Here is a 19721-nt window from a genome sequence, read left to right as displayed (position 1 = left end):
GGGAAGGGACCACTCAAGGCCATACACCTTACTCCTGGCCCAGGGTCCTGATTGGGGGGTGACCCTCTATAGCCTTGAACCAGACAGGGAGGTCAAGGAGGGAGTCCTGGGATGTGGAGTGGGTTCAGCTCAGAAGAGCGGGGGTGAAGATAATCCTGAGTTCCCAGACATGAACTTAGAGACCACCGACCGCCAGCGGCTGATGAGTGCATGGAGTCTAGCTCCGAATATTGCATGCTAGAAACGTCACTGCTCTGGCTTCCCAGAACCAGAAGAGGCCAGTGAAGCCTCCAAAGGCTTCTGGAATGGGAAGGAAGGACATCTCCATGCATTATGATTTGGTCTTGCTAAGATAACCAAGCCCACAGAGACAGAGCCATCAGATCCCCAGAGGTGACCCGTCCTGGAGCAAGCCCCTGCCACTGACCACTGTCCCACGGGCTGGGTGGTTTGCATTAGACACAGACCAGAAAACAGTCCCTGTTGAGGCCCTACCTTCTCAACAGGGTTTCCACTCACCAGGAAACAACACATGTCTCTCTCTCAAAGCATGGCAGAGCTGCGCGCCCTCCACCTCCCAGCACCTGCTGGGAGAAACCCAGAGCCCAAGTCCTCTGCTGTGGAGCCAGAGCGCTCTCCTGAGGACAAGAAAGAAGTGTCTCAGGCTCCTGCCAAGGCTGAAACAGTTTAGCATCAGACCTTCCCTCAGAAGCTGAGTCTCACTCTCCTTGAAAGCAGACAAACCACAAGTGGAAGAATGAATGGTTGGCGTTAGGAGACATCGCAGACTGTCTCATCACCCCAAGTGCCTCCATTTACCCTTCCTGACAGCGACAGATTGGGTCACTGGCTCTGCTAAATGCCAGAAAGCTCCAAGGGGGTGAGGGGTTGTTGGCACTGCCTCCCAGGATTTTTTTCTGGACCCTTTGGCTACTTTTGGTCATTTTCAGACTCACAGGTGTCTAAGCCCATTGTTCCTAATTGATCCTGAGCTCTTTGACAGCAAAGGACCAGGGCCTGGTTAAATTCTGGAAGCCCTTCATCAAGGACAGATCCTGATAGAGAGGACATGCCCTATAAACATTAATGAATGACCCTGTAATGAGTCCCCCTGTAGTCAGGAGGCTGGATAAGTGGGCTTTATGATCCCTTCACCCCCACCCATCCTCTGCTGTTCTCTCTTACAGATGTTTGCTAACTCTGCTGTGGATGTTACAACCACTTGTCAGTTATTACCAGTATCATCCATCTGGTTAGCTACTGAGCCACAGGAACCAACATGAGAAATAAAAAAATTGCTTCTTTTTGAGCAAGAAAATTGATATTCATAGTCCTCCCATGTGAGGAGGAAGAAAGCGAAAAGAACAGGGGGCAGGACCCCCCCTCACAGGTGCGCACCGGTCTTGTCCTGGTCTGCGGAGTGATTATTAAGGTACTAGCTGGTGGGTTGTTCACATCCTCACCCACTACACTCTCCCCTCCTGATGCAGGCACCCCGCCCCTCCTTGACACACCTGTCACCTTTGGTCCCAGTGATGGTGCTTGGGGATGGTGAAGCAGAGCTCAGAGGGAAGCTATCCACGAGGCCTTCAGGCAGCCACCACTTCTGGATGAAGTGCCTTATGGCAAATTGAAATTGGGAGTTAGCTGGTGGGAGTGCAGGGGGTCAGAGGGAAGTTCTGGGTCCCAGAGTGGATATGTGTACTGGCTGCACTTTCAGATTTCAGAGTCACACCCAGAGAGAGGGGAGCAGGAAGAGGAGGGGCTGAAGGCCCTGTGAGCTCAATTAAGCTGCTTCAAGTTCATTCTGAGGGTCACGGGATGCTTAACAGAACAGCGAGGTAGTCAGGCGTGGTGTGGAAGGCTCGGAGCAGCCTGTGAAGTGGTTCCTTCTGTCATACCCTCTCACTTCATGAAGGAGGGCAGGAGTGCTGGGGCTCCAGACCAGCCGCCCAAGTATTCCTATCAGTTCCACCTCCAGGCCCCGGAAGGCCTCACTCAGCTTGAGACAGCTTTACCTGAGCTCCGGAGACGCACCACCTGGTTAAAACCCTGTGCAGCCTTAGGCAGGTTACTCTACCTTTCTGTGCTTTGTTCCCTTGCCTCTAAATAGGCATGTTGAATTATCATGGTACAGTATCATTAGACAAAAGCTCACAGATGCCCCACCCATGGCGGATGCTAGATAGATGTTACTCGCTTTTCCCCAATAGCTGCTGTGTCCTGGAAAACCCAGATTCTAAATGGCTTGATTTGCGTCCCAGGCAAGTCCACCAGAGGCACCTTCTCCAGGTTGGACCTGGGTAGAGGGCTCCCTGCTGCAGTAGAGGCAGCTCAGCTCCTGCAGCCTGAAACTTACGGGGGTAGGACACATCTAATGTGACCCTGGCAGCCCTTTGCTTAACCCTCAGGCAGAGTACTTGCTGTACTCACTGCACCCCCAACCCTTGGTTCTCAGACTGCACAGGTGGAAGTTGAGGCAAGTGCTTAGAGGGAAACAGAAACGGTCAGGTGAGAATAGGGCACCTACCTTCAGCCTCCCACCCTCAGGTGTTGTCCACCATGACCTAAGTTAAGGAATTTTTCACCAGAACATTCCTGGATTCTTTAATGGGTAGGGCAAGAATTGGAACCCCCAACCCTCCACTCTGCCACCCAAACCAAATGAACAGCTAGAGCAAATCAAGATCCCTAGAAGAGGATTCCAGCCCTTCTAAGATGCCTCTGGCCTAAGGGAGGGGTATGCAATGAGGGGGTTCCCCAGGTAGGCCCAGCAAGGGTGCACACCTCTCAGTCAGACTCCATCAGATTCCCTGTCTCTCGCCATCAGACTCAAGAACAGCCCAAAGAAGGAGGTGACGATGGTCTACATGGGTGGGGGGGGGGGGGCTGACATGGCCAGGTGCAGAGTCATCAGCATGGCAGGACTCTCAGAGAAGTTTCTAGTTAGTGAATCAGCTGGAGGATGTGCTGGTCTTGGGTCAGGTCCTGCTATGCCCTATCCCTTCTGAGAGCTGCCTCCCTCCCCTCACCAAACAAGATCTGTAGCTGGGGCAGGGGTGCCAGAGGGTACCTTCTTCCTCATAGCCTGACTTTCCCCATCTGTGAGGCCTGCCAGCCCCTTGTACAGGTCCTTGAGAGCAGCAGAGCTGGACTCAGGCTTCCCTCAGCCCAGCCACAGGCCTGACCAGAGGCCCAGAACCACATTGTGACACTGCCTGCAGCAATAAAGACCCAAGTCCATGCTTCATCTCAAAAGTCAGCTTTTTATTATCGAGGGCCAGAGCCCAGGGAGGGCAGGTTGTTGAGCTAAAGCAGGATTGCTCTCTTTCCAGGAAATGTTGCGAGCTGCAGTGAAGGCTCGAGATGTTGCATTTTTTTTTTTCCAACTCAAGCATGTGTTTTTCAAAAATATCATCCTTCCCCACCCTACCCCCCACCGCTAATTTTAGAATCAGACCAAAGCCAAGCTACTGTCCTCTGTTTCTGTTGGGAAAATACTATATTTATTTGAGATGCAGAAGTGTGTCTCTGCAAACCTCCGATTGCTTCAGGAAAACAAATCTGCTTTAGACTATACAGAAACCATGATACAAAATTTATTTCATGCTAGAATCGCTTTGCATAACATTGGGCATGCAGTTTTTTACTCTGAAGTACTAAATTGCATACAATGCCGGGTTGTGCCTTAGTGAAGGTGGAGGGGGGCCACCCCTCCCACAGTCCTGATCTTTTGGTGCTCTAAGTAACACTTGGAAGATCCATACGGTGTTGATTATTTACTATGAACAATTTGTTATGAAAGTTGGTCACACTGGATCTACACACCGATAAGATGATAGACTCAACCTAGACTAGCCGCTGTCAGGGGTGTTGGGGAGACATCCGCTGGGTCACAAGCATGCCAAACGGAGGGAAGGAGGCGGCAGTGTGAGCTTCCACAATTCTATTTGGAGCAAAGTTCTCAGTTTCCGCATGAGAGATGGATTATGAAGGTGAGGTCAATATGACCGATGACTGACCGACTGCCCCTCTTGGAACCTTTACTCTCCATCCCGTGTACAAAAAAGGGGAGCAATCCATTCCCCGCCCCCCACCCCACCCCCGAAATGTACAGGTTGCGACCGAACGTCATTACAGTTTGGCTCCAACAACGTGTGTAAAAGTAAAGAGCTTTGAAAGAAAATAGAGGACTTTTGCTTTTTTCTTTTCGTTGTTGTTGTTGTTGTTTAGGGTAATCATACAGTTGCAGGGGGTGGTGGGTTTGGTTGGCTGGGTTTTCTGTTTAACTTCATGCAAGTCATGCTAAGGAGCCCCTCCACCCTCCCTCCCCAAATAAAATAAAAGTTTAAAAAAATGAAAAGAAAGAAAAGAAATCCTCTACGGTCAGTTACCATGTGACCGTAGAAAAAGCTACGTCCGTCCTAGTACAATGCCTGGGCCACTCGGACTCGTCCGGCAAACCTGCATGGCGTGAATTTACTCTGTCCGAGGGTGAGGAGGGGCTGCAGGTCCACCCAGATGCTTAATAGCCACCAGTGTCCTGGGCCAAGCCGCCTGGTCAAGTCACTCTCACAGCCTCTGTCGGCATATACTTAGCAATGACAGGGCTTTCTTTGCAAAGATCTGTATGTAAAGAATACAATTAACACTTGAGCTTCTCTTCTCGGCTTTCCCATCCCGCTTGGTACTTAGTTTTCAAGGAAGGAGGAGGAAAGACAGAACAGCCGCATGCAGAGGCAGGCAGATTCTTCTCCAGCTGGCTCGGTTTTCCCATGCAGTGCGCCAGCCTAGCACGCCTCTTCCTCTCCCTCCTGGGGAACAGGTTGAGTCCCTAATCTTCTCCTGTTCTGCGCATGGATTATGGCCTGCAATTATCCTGAGAAAGCCAGTTCATGGCGGCTGGCATGACTCCATGGGGGTGGGGCCGTGGATGGGGGTGGGGCACTTGACCCTTGGCGCCTCCCAAAGACTCTGGCACCCATGTCTCTGTGGGGCCGGGGGGTGGGTACCACCTGCGGACAGTGTTTGCTGTTGGGGTCCCTGGACACTACGGGGAGAGGGGGCTTCTATCCCACACTCGTTGGGCTTCTGGAAACACAGTGAAGACGCTCCCCTGTCTTTCTTTTAGTCAACACAGATTGATCCAACATGGAAGATGAAGGAGATGGCAGCCCGTGAGACCTTACCTGGCCAGGCACAGCCATTCTACCTGCTTTCCCCCTTACTCCCCAAGGCTGCCCCTGTGACTAGACATTCTAGAACCTCCATCTGGGGAAAAGCCAGTTACAAAGGGGAGCATCAGGCCTATCCATGGATGGTGCCAGGAATGGGGCCCTCTCAGGCTGGCAGCCCCCTGCCATGCAGCACCATGCGGGAGCGTATGCCGCACTGGGGTCCGAGGGACCTCCAGGCAGGGCAAGGAAGCAGGGACCAGCTAGATCAGGTGGGGATACCCAAGCGCAGTAACCAGGCCTGCCCCCATCTCAGTGCTGGCTGTTTCCCCTCTTCTGGCTTTGCCTTTTATTTTGAATTCCGTGTTTTGTCTTGTGTATTATTTAACTACTTCAAATAATGGAGTGGTTGTGAACGGCCACAGCCTACACCAACTGTTGCTCTAAAAAACCAGCTATCCCTGTAGCCCAACCTGCTCACCCTGGTCAGCATGCATCCCAGGGGAGGCTCTCTCTGACATGCAGATGCCGCCCAGCCAGTCAGCTAATGCCAAAGACGGGCCAACGCCTTGAGCTAGGGTGCTCTGTGCCTCCCACCCCAAGCCTCTCCCCAGCCCATGCTCAAGCGCTACTAGAAGCCTTTCCTCCAGGGAATCAGCCTAAGATAAGGATCTGATACAAGGAGACCCTGCGCAGAGGTCACCACTGGGGTCAGCCTTCACAAACCACAAGGGGGCGCTGACCACACCCGGGCCTTGACTATTGGGCACTGGGGCTGGAAGGGGCTGCTTGAAAGAGTCCTACTTAACCACGTTCTCCTAGCAAGTTCTATATCTGCCGCTAGCCAGCTGACTGGTATACACCTCACCTCTGCAAGGACACTGGCCTCACCTCAAGCCACCTTGCTCTTCATGTCTCCCCTCTCCATGGCCTGTGGGCTCTCTCTAAAGGATGCCTCTTCCAGCATGGGTCTTGAGTGGCTAAGGCCATAGGGTCCACGTTCAGGCCAGGACTACCCCTTCGCCCTCCTCCTCAGGGGAGATCACTTCGCCTTCTGGGTCCAACCTGCCATTGGCCAGAGCACCCTGGAGGAGCTGAGGCTCCTTCTGCATCCTGGGTACCCCTTTGCCTTAGGTCAATCAGCTTGTTCCCAACCCCCTTCCTACCCCTTGCTCAACACAACCTACAGCTGCCAGGACCTCAAGTTCTCTCTGCCAGCCTGACATCACTCTTGGAACAAAGGGACTTACACTTCAGGGGCCAACCCTTCTGTTCCTTGCCCCCCCTCAGTACACCTGCCTGCCCCTCAGCACCCCTCGCCCGCCGCCCCGCCCACCCATCTGCAGGAGCGTGAGGCGGGCCGGCCTCCTCTACATACCCTTTCTTATTCCTCCACCAGGTGGGCACGCGTACTCCCCGGTTGATAAGAGGAAGCAGGGTCCGTATCTCTCGCGGGTGCCTGAGCGCGTAAAGGGCAGGCCCTCATCGGGAGTGAGAGCCTGGTCTATGTGGGGGCAGTCTTCGTTCGCCAGCGCGGCCTTCGCCACCTCCCCATTCAGTTTGGAATCTTCAAACATATAAGCAGAAGCTATTGAGACACTGAAAACTGTTTAGTCGGGGGAGGGGACAGGCCAGAGGTGGGACACAGGCAGAGGGCAGCCCCTCCCTGAGGAAGGAAAAGTGAGCGGGCCACGGAGGGAAGTTCAAGGCCAGGGGGTCCTCGGCTCAGCCAGGCAGCCTGAGGGCTGCCCACGGTGTTGGGAAGGAGGGGCTCCTGGGTTTGCTCAAAGTTTGCAAAAAGATGAATTGGTGATGGGCCCAGCAAGCACGGTGCTGGGGGCCGGGCCCAGCGTCCAAGGCGGGGCCAATGAGACAGGATGGTGTGGATGCATCATGGGTAGGGGGCCAGACACAGAGCTCAGGGGGAAGACAGACAGACACGCAGAAACACTCCAGTCCAGAGAAATGGCCTTTCTGGACCCCCTGCTGCTGACTGGAGCCTGGATGGGGCCCATCCACATCCGGCCAGTTACCAGTAGCTTCCCTAGCCTCACCTAGACCCCGCAGGGCGACTCTACTCCAAACCCCATTTGGACTAGTCTGAGCAGTCACTCACGTTGTGCCTCTCCACCCCGCCACACACCCTCTCTGATCACTCAGCCTTTCCCCGCCCCCATATGAACACAACTTGCTCTGTCCCCGTACAGACTAGGCCTGGTCACTATGCAGGCTCTCTGTCCCCACAGACTCAACCTGGGCACTCTGCGAGCTGCATGCCCTTTCAGACAAGGCCTGGTCACATCTCCTCCATCTTTACACAGATCCCGTTTGACCACTCAGCCCAGTCTGAAGCTAGTCACTCACTCTGCTCCGATTCCCCACACACATCAAGGCAGTGTCTTCTACCCGCTCGCCCCAGCGGGCCTGGTCAGCTTGCACAGGTAAACAGGCATGTATGCATGAGACGTGATAAGGGGGCCATGGATTTGGGAGGGCCTCCCAGTCCTTAGTCTCCTCTCAGCAATGCCTGGCAAAGCAGAGCAGCAAATGGATGAAGACAACAGCAGCTGATGAACTCAGGTGGGAAAGACGAGTCTTGGTCTCTGTGGTAGCCTGAGAAGGAAACTGGGAATGGGTTTGGGGGTGCATTGGGGGGGGGGCAATGTCTGGCCAGAGCAAGGAGCTCTCCCTCTCCTGAGTCCAGGAGTGAGCTATAGAAGCCTCTGGAGTTGGCAGAGGTAGCTCTGTCCAGTTCCTGCCACACCCCTCTGCCGTCCCCATCACCGCCCCATCAATCACTCTTGGGGACTGAGATGGCCCCATAATGTGCCCTCAAAACAGACTCTTTCTGGACAGTGGGGAGCCAACTCAGCCCCCATGGTGGGCACCCTGGCTTCCTCTAGGACCTATCTAGAATGAGTCTTTCGCACAGACACCAACGTGGGTGCCGCTGCATGAAGGTTCTCTGAAAGGCTAAAGAGAGGAAAACGCTGACACAGCCTCCACCCGATCTGACCCTCTTCCGTGACCCTGTTCACATGTGGCTACACGCAGAGGTGGTCCTTCTCCGTGTGCACACTCAGCGTGCCCGCGGGCGGGATCACAGCCGTGTACACATCATGTCACTACAAAGAGGCAGTCAGTCAAAAGAGAAATGGACCAATCAGGTTTATTCATAAAGCAAATCCAAAAAAAAAAAAAAAACCCATCATAATTTTGGAACTTAAAAAAAGTCTGTCGTACAAGATGGCAAAGCATTTCACGTACATTGCGTTTCTTGACAAACCCCAGGGGCTTCGCTCCCCAATATACCCTGAACCAGAAAGGCCAGTTACCAAGGTAACTCTGACACCATGTGACTGGGCTGGGGCCTCTCTGGGGTATGGGGGCTGCCTAGACCTCAGGGGCCTGTCTGCGGGCACACACATGTACGCTCAGACAAGCTCCCTCCTGCCTCCCACTCTGGCTGGCCCCTGCCGTCCCCCCAGGGGTCTCTGGGCTGAGAGAAGAGGCTGGTAAGGGAGCGGGGAGGAGAGAGTGAATGAGGGTGTGCAGTTGGAACCCAGAGTACCCTGCACAAATTTTCATCAAGGAGAAAACAGAAGTCCTCCCAGGCAGTGTCTCCATCTGTGAGTCGAGCCAGGACCTGCTGTCTCTCTCTGGGCCACCAGCTGTTGTGGAGGCATCTATAGTCTGCAGCTCTTGCCCAGGGGTAGTGGAGCTGAGACCCCTTTCTTTAGCTCTGAGTGCTGAGCCCCACCCACTGGCTCTGCCCCCAGCACCATAGCCCTGGAACATCTCGGCTGGTTTTCCCTACAGGGGCAGGGGCAGGGGCCAGCCATCAGGGATCTTGGATGGACGTGACCTAGATACCTTTCTCTCCTTGATAGGCCCTCCCCACCCCAAATAACCCTGGGCCCTGCTTCTCCTCTTGACCGTGACCTCTGAGGAGGGGGCTATGACTGGGTAAGGCATGTTTCATTCTTGCTGAGCGAATGAACCAGCCTGAGCTGTTGATCGACAGATTGGGGGTGGGGTGGGGGCTCTCAGAAACTGTGAGCATTTTCCCTGCCCAGAAGCATGGCTGGGAGAGAAACCAAAGAGCCCCCCCCCCCCCACTGAAACCTGCAGAACTCATGAAAGAGGCCTGAGGTGTGAACCCACTCAAGACCCCCACACTCCGCCTACACACTCTGTCCTTTGGATGAGATGATAACCAAGAACCTTGGCCCCCTTAGGCTCCCCAAAAGACCAGGGGCCCTGCTCCCTAGCCCAGCGTCTTCATGCCCTTCCTAACCCCTGCGATGATGAAATGGCAGCATGGGCAGCGTCTCACGGAGATGATTTCCAGGCTTTGAAATGGGCTGATAGAGATGAGCGTCCGCGAGAGGGTCATTTTTTTTTAAACTTTGGAGCAAGGAGAACCCGGTGGCTGGAGCCCACAGCTAGCGGGGCTGGCTCGTCTCCAGGCAGACGTGTGCTTACGTACTTACGGTTCACACCAGCCGTGGGCGCTGTGGGGGTGGGGCACGCGGGGCTGGGGCGAGGTGGGGGGCCGCTGGGCATTTCCTTGGGTTTAGCCCGAGGGGCCTGCCCGGCTGGGGGCTCAGGGAAAAAGTCCCAGGCTAACTGGGGACAGTCTGTGAGAGACACGAGCACAGTCACGAGAACTGGCACAAGTCATGCGACAAAACGAGGAGAGAGAGAGAGAAACATGATTAGTAGAGAGAGAGAAAGAGAGAATGTGAACAACACAGAAAAGAACACCCAGGTCTGGCCCTCTGACTCATTCATTTCTTCATGATTTCCCCTGAGCCTGCTGGGGCGGGGGGGGGCACGTGGACCCCACTCAGGGCCCCAGCTGCCCGCCTTGCCTAGCACCCAAGCAGAAACTTGTCCGGCCCGAGGGGCCTCGCCGCACAGCCCGCCCCGAGAGCCCGTAGCACCCCCTGCACCCACTGCGGCCTCACGGGAGGAAGGCAGAGGGCTGGGGCGGGCGCTTGGTCTTGGCTGCTCAGGAGAGAACCCCCTAGCCCTCCCCATCCCCACCCCCACCAAGAGGACGCAGAGGCTGCCGTGGTCGCTCCCAGGTGGCTCAGGCAGGGGCTTCTCTGGGACCTCACTGCCGCCTGATGTGCCCATGGGCAAGGTGTCTCCCCGGCCCTCTTCCCCCATGCCAGTCCCCAGCTCACCTACGGTGGGACCCCACAGCCCTGGACGCAGCACCACAAAGGACCAACCCATATCACAGGAGCAGAGAGGACAAGACACACGTGAATGGACATGGCAGGACAGAGGGAACACTCCGAGCTGTCCAGAGCAGGTGGTCTGGGCCCCCAAAGGCAGATGGTGGAGGAACTCCGTTTTTGGAGAGCAGCTCTACTGGATAATCGGTCCTAGGTCATCTCTGGCTATGTGGGGTGCCCTTCTGGCCTTCCCCAGGAAGCCCTACAACTGGATTAGGATTGGGACCTTGACAACCCCCCAGGACAAGTGCCCCAAACACTGAGGCCATGCCAGCCATGGGACAGAGGAGACCAGATCACCCCTCACAGACACACAGACCTGAGGCTGCAGAAGAGACTGAGCCGTGGAGGGGAGGGCACGACTGGGAGGCCTGACTTGGATGCCAGGGGTCCGAACCTGGTGGGGGATGCCCTCCGAGCTCAGCATGCTGCACCTGGCACCAAGCCAGATTCTAAAAGTGGAAATGGAGAACCCCAGGTTTCCTTGAGGCTACCTGACTGCCCTTGGGGTACAGTGAGGCTGGAAAGGTCTTGGGAGCTTCATCTCACCCATCTCAATTCCTAGAGGGTCTGGTCTCCACCCGCCACATTTGCCTTCCTTGCCTCTGGCCTCCCCCCACTCACTCACAAACTCACCCCAACTCCACACCCATCTAGGGGCATAGTGGCAAGCAGAGAAGGAGGCAAATGGGAAGGGACTCAAGGATGCAGAGGTGGGGGGGGGGACTAAGGACCACACACCCTCTTGTTGATAATCCAGGTCTCGTACACCAGCTTTTGGAGGGACAAGTTTTTCTGGTGAGGGGTGAGGCTCAGATGGGGTGAGAACGTGTCTGGACAGCAAGACAGCAGCACTGGGGGACGTGAGCGCTCGGGAAAGGCATGGGATGGGGGGGAGGGGAAGGTCCAGGGTCCAGGCTTTTAGGCTCCAGAGGGCAAGCTCGGGAGGACCCCAAATACTTCCTCACCAATAGGGACTGCTACAGTTGGGGCGCTCTGATCCCTGAGACCTGCACCAGGGCAAGGGGCCTCCCAGGAGTAGGGCTGCATGACTAACCGAGTGTATGACCTTTACAGGCAGGCCTGCTGCAGCCTGGGAAGAGGGCTTTTGTCCCTGGGACCAGCTGGTGTGCATATCAGAAAACACATTTGTTCCCTGTGTTATGTGCACATGCGTGTGTGCACACACTGTGTGTGTGGATGTACCTTCAGCACATGGAGAATATGGGCATTGTCTAGGGATTTGGAGGCATCTGTGCTGGACTGGAGTGAACTGGGCATCCTGGACAGGCTGGTCTGGGACAGCCATACTTAGGACACCGATCCCGAAAGAGCCCATGTTGGGGAGGATGTGCAAGCACAGCCAAGCAGACCCGCGGTGATACCACTTGGACTGAGCTCCTTCTGCTGGGCCCAGGGTGGAGATGGAGGCTAAGCCAGCCCAGAGTCACCCCCAGGACCCCAGTAACTACTCTTGCCATGATGGTGGCTTCTGAGGTCACAGGGCCAAAGCAGAGAGGTGGGGCAGGGGCTTTCCACAGGCTTGTGCTAGACTCACCAAGCAGGGGCCATGCCTGGGCCAGGAAGCCCCGAACCTCAGCCCTTGCTTCAGCCTCTGAGACCCTGTCTGTCCCTTGACAGAGCCCAGGACACTACTTATGTTCTTCTTCAGTGTCTATAGGAATCCCAGGAAGTGGGGAGGGGACTGGTACGCTCCCACGGGCAGAGAAGTGGGCCTTGGGGGTACTGCTGTGAGATGAAGCCAGATCAGGAGCAGCATGGAGTGGTGGGCCAGAGAGCTCGTCAGCAGGGAAGACTCAATCATCCACTGGGGGAGGCCACCCAAACCGGGGAAACGTGCTCTCCTAGGGCTGAACTAGTCTGCAGGTCCCCTGCCAGACCAGGGCGTGGGGATGTCCTTCATGGACTAAGTGCACCCTGCTGCTCACTCAGCCTCCCTCATCCCACATTCCTCCTCAGCTCAGTGCTGTCATTCTTCTCGGGGTCATTCATTCCCTTGAAATCCCTGTGTCCACAGAATAAGTCGATGGTATTCCATGGGTAGAGGTAGACTATGGGCTTTATATCTTCAGACCAGAGCCCCGTGATCAACTTTATGTGCTATGTGCAGGTTCTCATAAAACTGAGAGTCCCATAACGAACCACTAGCCATGGAATATTAGAATATATCCCACGGTGACTAGTATTGTTTCATGGCCCCCCTCCCCCCTCCCCGACCCCCAGTGAATTCATGGGCAAGTGGTTGCACACTGGGTAGGATGTCATGTATTGCTGCTGCAGTCCCTACCGCCGGAAATGGGGAGAACCCTCGGTGGGAGGTTGTTGCTGGTCTATAGCGCTTTCCTCTAAGCTGCCCGGGGTGGTGGCCCCCTCTTGTCCTTTGCTCGCCAGCCACTTCCATCAAAAGGCCACCGCAAACTCCCACTCCACCATCAACCCAAACAGACAACGTGAAAGCTAGAGTCACTCCAACAGGTTCCTAAAGATAAACGCTAAACTCTAGAGTGGTGGTAGATGAGTTGGTTCAGCATGCTATGGGGGTAAGTAAGCTTGTTACGGAGGGCTAGAGGCGTCTCCTAGGACGGACCTGGAGCTAGGCAGCCGGAATCAGAGCAGGAATTCTACTCAGCTATGGAGACAGGCTCTGCTGGGGGTGAGAATCTTCACTACTGCTCTTGCAGGGACCTCCTGGCGGATCCCATGCACCACGTGTGCCATCTGCACAGTTTGAAGGGCGCCACATAAGGACCAAATCAGAAGGTGTCTGGCATTTTCGAATCACACCCACCCCCGCCCTGCCCGACACTGGGTCAGTGACCTGAGCCAGAGACTCACACTTCACCGCTGCCCACCAGAGCAGCAGCCCCCAGGGCACCTGCTAAGAGAGTCCTCAGCAACCTCGAGGGCCATGTTGTTTCTTCAGAACCTCACGAGACCAGCGGCGTCAACCTCCTTACCCAGTGAGGTTCCTCTAGTAGGCGCTCGCCTTGTGAATTTGGCTGCCCAGCATTTCCCTGGGCACCCAGGCTCCACACCTCACGCTTGAGTGCAGAGTCGGGTCACCCATGGAACTAAGGAAGCAGTCTGACTGAATCTGGAATCATCGCTACGGGGGCGGAGGTGAAAGGTCAGATCGACATGCCTCTAAGAGGTTTCCTACCTGCTCTGTTAATTTCTAAAATTTCTTCCTGGGCCAGCGGGCATGTGTCACTCTGAGTACTGTGGTGTGGAGAGTTTACGACAGATTTACAATAATTGGGAGATCCCAGCTGCGGTGGCCGTGGAATATGCTTCTTTTTTTTCTTTGGTAGTTTCTGCTTAGCCATGGCTAAGGAGTAATACATCCCGAAATTGTTCACGATGACCGGCACCGGCATGGCAATGGTCAGCACGCCTGCCAGCGCACACAGTGCTCCCACCAACATGCCGGACCACGTCTGCGGGTACATGTCTCCATAGCCCAGTGTTGTCATGGTGACCACGGCCCACCAGAAGCCAATGGGGATGTTCTTAAAGTGGGTGTGCTCACTGGCGCTGGGGTCATTGGGCTGTGCCCCTATCCTCTCAGCATAGTAGATCATGGTGGCGAAGATCAGGACGCCCAGAGCCAGGAAGATGATAAGCAGTAAGAACTCATTGGTACTCGCACGGAGAGTGTGGCCCAGGACCCGCAGGCCCACAAAATGGCGGGTCAGCTTGAAGATGCGCAGGATACGCACAAAGCGGACAACACGCAGGAAGCCCAGGACGTCCTTGGCCGCCTTAGAGGATAGGCCACTCAGGCCCACCTCCAGGTAGAAGGGCAGGATGGCCACAAAGTCAATGATGTTGAGTGAGTTCTTGATGAACTCTACCTTGTTGGGGCAGAAGATGACACGCATGAGGAACTCAAAGGTGAACCAGACCACGCAGACGCCCTCGATGTAGGTGAGGAAGGCCTCGGTCTCTGCTTCCCGGTAGTAGCGCACCTGCGTGCCGTTCCGAACATTCTCGATCTCCGTCTTGTTCACGATGGGGTTGAAGCGCTCATGAGTCTCCAGGCAGAAAGTGGTGATGGAGACCAGGATGAAGAAGAGGGAGGCAAAGGCCACATACTGTAGGGGAGAAACACACAGTGTCAGCGGGGAGGTCCTCCCACCCGGAGCAGGGAAACCAAGGCTGGCTTTATGTTGGGTTCAGTCAGAGACCAGGCCAGGGGAGGACACCAACTCGAGTGCCCTCCAACATGGTCAAACCGTCGGCCACCTTTCCCTCCCCGGGGCCTGGGGTAAGGTGGCTCCGTGAGTTGAAGGGCTGTGATCAGGATTGTTTTCTTTTCACCAGTGGGGTTCCTGGCGGTGCACAGCCAGGCTATATTTCCAGGCATCTCTTGGGGTTAGTTGGGGACTTGTGACTGAGCTCAGGTCCACACACTGCACACAAAAGGGATGTGTCTCAATGCCAGGCCTGCCTCATAAAACTCTTCCATGCTCTTTTTTCTCTACATTGTTAGTCACATGCTGAAGCCCTAGAGCCAGTGGAATCACCAGAAGGAGCCTGAACCCCTGAAAAGAAAGCAACCCTCTAAAAACCCTCACTGAACTATTGCCTGATGGGTAATAAACTTCTATTATGTTAAGTCACTATGATATGGGGGTGACTGATGAAAGCATTTAGCCTACCCTGGCTAATAAAGGTGACTTAGCCTGCTGGGACTGAACCTGGCAAAGGACTGAGAGGAAGCAGCTATGGTGGAATCAGGTCCCTCAAAGGCCACGCCTCTCAGTCTTTAATTCTTCCTGTTCTAATCTATTTGCTCTCTTTCTCTACCCCACTCAAGGGGCCTCTTTCTACCCTATCTAAAGCTGAAGAAGGTATGTATCTCACTCTGGGCCTTAGGTGATTGTTCTGCCTGCTCTCACCAAACTGGAAGGAGTGCCTGTCCTTGGAGGTATTCAAATAGAGGTTAAGTGGTTAGTATGTTACATAGTATCAGAGATACTATGTGGAGGCATCAGAATTCAGGCATCGGGAGAACTGGACCAGGGGTCCGCAAAGGTACCATAAAACCATAGGGTCTGATTTTCCCTTTCTGCTGCCTGCGGGACCCAGGGTGTGTGGGGAGGAGGAGAAAGAAGCAGCAATGGAGTTGGAGCTTTCCAAGCGTGTATGACGACCTGCTTCCCTCTCTCACCAACAAGGAGGAACTGCTCAAGCTAACCCAGCCTATCTAAAACCACTGCTCTGGCCATCTGAGTCCCCTGGAGAAATACTCAGGAGACCCTCTGGTGGCCCCATCCAGTGGACTTCTCTGGATCCCAACAGTCATGGGTACCCAAGGCAAGAGGATCAAGCAGTTGAGTTTAAATCCTCTCAGGCTGAATTCCAGGAAAGGTCTCCTACAGCCTCCAGTTAGGTCCTTTGCTACTGCCCTAGGCAGAAGGAACCCTGACCAGTCAGCTTTTCTCTAGGGGGCCAGCTGGTCACTCCTGCCTGTATGTTCCCACCGCTCCCCTTCCTAGATGGCCCTGGTTCTCCCAGCCTATGCAGGACAGACCACAGATGAAACAGGTCTGTCTCCCTGGAGGCAACATTGGCTACAGTCTGCAGTGGATGGTGCCTTTGCTCTTCAGAGCTGCCCATATAGATAAATTCAAGGCGTGCCAAGGCCCCACTCTGTATCTTCAGCAGGAGGCAGCTGTGGGGATTCTAGCAACTTCTTTAGTTTGCTTTGATGTATCTCCCCATGTGGGGGGAAATCCAAAATCAGGCCTGTCTGGGTTGGCCATGGTCACAGAATCTGGCACCCAACCTGGCACATGTGGATCAAGGAACCCAGAACTATGAGGACCTTCCAAATGGCATCTTAGGTTTGGGGAAGGGGAGAAGAAAGGGAAAGAGATAAAGTCAGCATTTCAGAATGTGAAAGTAAGAGGAGCCTTTAGAGAATCTATGGTCAAGAAACTACATGGTACAAATAAAAACCCTGAGGCCCAGAAACAGGAAAATTTCTGCCAACCTACTCATTACAGTATGTTAATAGTCCTGTTGGTTTTAAAGCAGTGTGCAATTAAAAAATTTTCCTCCTAGGGGCCTCCCCGGTGGCGCAGCGGTTGAGCACTGGGTTGCGAAGCTGCCCGCAGCCTCTGCAGCACCGGTTCGATCCCTGGCTGCTCCCCGGCCACCGGAGGAGGGTCCCACATGGTGCGCAGACCTCTCCTGCCGCCCGCTGCTCCCCTGAGCAGTGTACTTTGGTCCTTCTGCCTGCTCTGCTCCCTGCTCTGGCTCTGGTGAATTCTCTCACCCTCCTGCGCTTCTGACTGTACCCAGTGCTTGTATGAATGTATATATAAATCAATCAGTCAATCAATAAATAAATCTTTTTAAAAAAATTTCCTCCTAGGCTACTATGAAATGTGATTCTTATGCATCCTTCCTTCTACCTCTCCCTTCATGTCATCTATCCATCCATCCTTCCATCCTTCCATCCATCCATCCACCCATCCACCCTTCCTTTCTTCCTTCCATCCATCTTTCCATCCACCCATCCATCCATCCATCCTTCCTTCCATCCATACTTCCTTCCATCCACCCACCCACCCACCCACCCACTCATCCATCCTTCCTTCCTTCCTTCTTTCCATCCATCCATTCATCCATCCATCCATCCACCCACCCATCCATCCATTCATCCATCCATCCATCCACCCACCCATCCATCCATCCATCCACCCTTCCATCCATCCATCCACCCACCCATCCATCCATCCATCCACCCATCCATCCACCCTTCCATCCATCCACCCACCCACCCACCCATCCACCCTCCACCCTTCCATCCATCCACCCACCCACCCACCCATCCATCCACCCACCCATCCATCCATCCATCCACCCATCCATCCATCCATCCATCCACCCATCCATCCATCCATCCACCCATCCATCCATCCATCCACCCTTCCATCCATCCATCCACCCTTCCATCCATCTATCCACCCATCCATCCATCCATCCATCCACCCATCCATCCATCCATCCACCCATCCATCCATCCATCCACCCTTCCATCCATCCATCCACCCATCCATCCATCCACCCATCCATCCATCCATCCATCCATCCATCCATCCATCCATCCACCCATCCATCCACCCATCCATCCATCCATCCATCCACCCATCCATCCATCCATCCATCCACCCATCCATCCACCCATCCATCCATCCATCCATCCATCCACCCACCCATCCATCCATCCATCCACCCATCCATCCATCCATCCACCCTTCCATCCATCCATCCACCCTTCTATCCATCTATCCACCCATCCATCCATCCATCCATCCACCCACCCACACATCCACCCACCCACCCATCCATCCATCCATCCACCCACCCATCCACCCATCCACCCATCCATCCATCCACCCACCCATCCACCCACCCATCCATCCTTCCTTCCATCCATCCATCCTTCCATCTTCCTGTTATTCCTTCTTTCCTTTCTCCCTGCTACCATCCACTCATCCTTCTTCCTCACCCTCTCTCCCTCCCTCTCTCCCTTTCATCCACATCCATGTATTCTCTCCCTCCTTCCCTTCCTCTCTCCATTCCTCTTTCTTTACTTTGTTCCTTCTTCCCTTCCCTCCCACTCACCTCTCCATGCACCATTCATGCATTCATTCTCTCCTCCCTCCTCTCTTTTCTACAATCTTTCCCTTCCCCCTTCCCCTCCCTCCCTTCCTTCATGCATCCTCCACTCAGCTACCCAAGAAGCATCCCAGCTTCCTGGAATCCCAGCTTCCCCAGGCCACCTGCCCATGCTAAGTAAAAAGCCCTAAGTCCTCAGCCTGGCCCATGAGCTTCTGGGTGCCCCAGCCTCACTGGCCTCCCAGGGTCCTCTCCCTACAGCTGCACTCATGCAACTCTCCGTTACTTCTGGCCACATAGCATCTCTCCCATCTCCACGTCTTTGCACCTGCTATTCCTTCCACCAGAGTGTGCTCCTAGCACTCTAAAAAAACATTCCTCCTTCAATGCCCCCACTAAGTAGGCCTTGTGGACACCTTCTCCAGGTGAGGTTCTTCTTGGCAGCTGATGCCCTTAGGAAACAGAAAATGAAGCCCCTGGCCCACCCCACCCCTGGCCCACCCCCTGCCCAACAAGTCTTTCAATCTGCCCACAGGGAGGCAGACTTTGTCTCCAACTCTGACTCATTAGTGCTTGGGGAGACCCTTGGAACAGCTAGACAGGGAGAGACGTCACCGGGGCCTTCTCACTCCCAGGTGCACCCATGACCTATAGAGCTCCCATCTCATTTGCTTCCCCCAGGGGACAGGTCCTGATGGGAAGACTGAGGCTCAGGAAGAGACCAGGCCTTATAAAATTAAGTAGAAAAAAAATCTTGATTCTCAGCCATCATGGCCATCCAGTTTAGCTTCTTTCTTCTTTGTTTTCCTAGGCCCAAGGACTGTGGTGGTGGTTGGTGGGGAAGGGAGGGGGGGATGGCAGAAGCCGGGCCTAGGACCAGGACTTCTTCCCAGGAGTTGCCAGCAGAGGGGAGCCCCAGGTCTCCTGTGCTGCAGAGGCTTCCCGGGTGCCCTCCTTCTTGGCCTCTCCTAATGGCAGAGCCCAGCAATATCTGAGTCCAAGTGGGCCCTGAGGAGAAATGTGCCGTGTGTGCCGCTGTCTTGCTTAGATCACCACATTTTCTTAAGTTTAGTATCTAGTAGGTCAGCCACAGAGTACCCACAAAGTCAGAGCGCACGTACAGCTGAGTGCCCAGGTCCCTTCTGTCCATCCTCAGAGTGGCTGAGGACAGGGAGGAGAGGAAGGCACCAAAGCAAATGGCCTGCGTTACACCTTCCATTCTTATGCTGACATGGTGAGATGGTGGACAAACCCCACTGTTCCAAAAAGGAAGCAGGTACAGAGATGTCTGGGGACTAAACCCCGGGTTTCAAGTTAGTGATGAACTGGGGCTTGGACCCAAGTTTAGCTCTTTCCACCACCAGAGCGGGCAAAGAGCTTGGGGTTGAAACCGCCCTACACACTGGCCCGGCAAGGGAGTGAGCTGAGCCGCAGGCTGAGCCCTCCACATGCGCTCTTTCCTGGGCCTCTTGCCCAGGACTTTGCTAGTACCTGGGGCAACAGTAGCCTCGGTGGGTGGGGGCAGTGGTGAACTCCACCTTGTTCAGGGAATCAATGCCAACAATCACTACATACTCTTATATCCCCCGACATCCTTATATACACCCCCACAGTCCTTATACATACCCTACACGTCCTTATAAACATC

At 54.6% G+C, this 19721-nt stretch overlaps 1 protein-coding gene across 1 annotated transcript in view; it reads right to left on the bottom strand.

Moving 5' to 3' along the window:
* Positions 1–4561: 4561 nt before the first annotated feature.
* KCNC1 (potassium voltage-gated channel subfamily C member 1) overlaps positions 4562–19721 on the bottom strand; it is a gene marked incomplete at both ends in the record, with an annotated part of 40534 nt that continues 25374 nt past the window's right edge. Inside the window, 3 exons of the mRNA XM_084255040.1 lie at positions 4562–4626; positions 6553–6741; positions 13602–14535. Of these exons, the coding sequence (XP_084111166.1) occupies positions 4562–4626; positions 6553–6741; positions 13602–14535 (1188 nt within the window). The remainder of the gene's footprint in view (positions 4627–6552; positions 6742–13601; positions 14536–19721) is intronic.

The sequence above is a fragment of the Talpa europaea genome (genome assembly GCF_964194135.1).
Source record: "Talpa europaea genome assembly, chromosome: 1".
NCBI lineage: Eukaryota > Metazoa > Chordata > Mammalia > Eulipotyphla > Talpidae > Talpa > Talpa europaea.
This window is presented reverse-complemented; position numbering and strand designations above follow the sequence as displayed.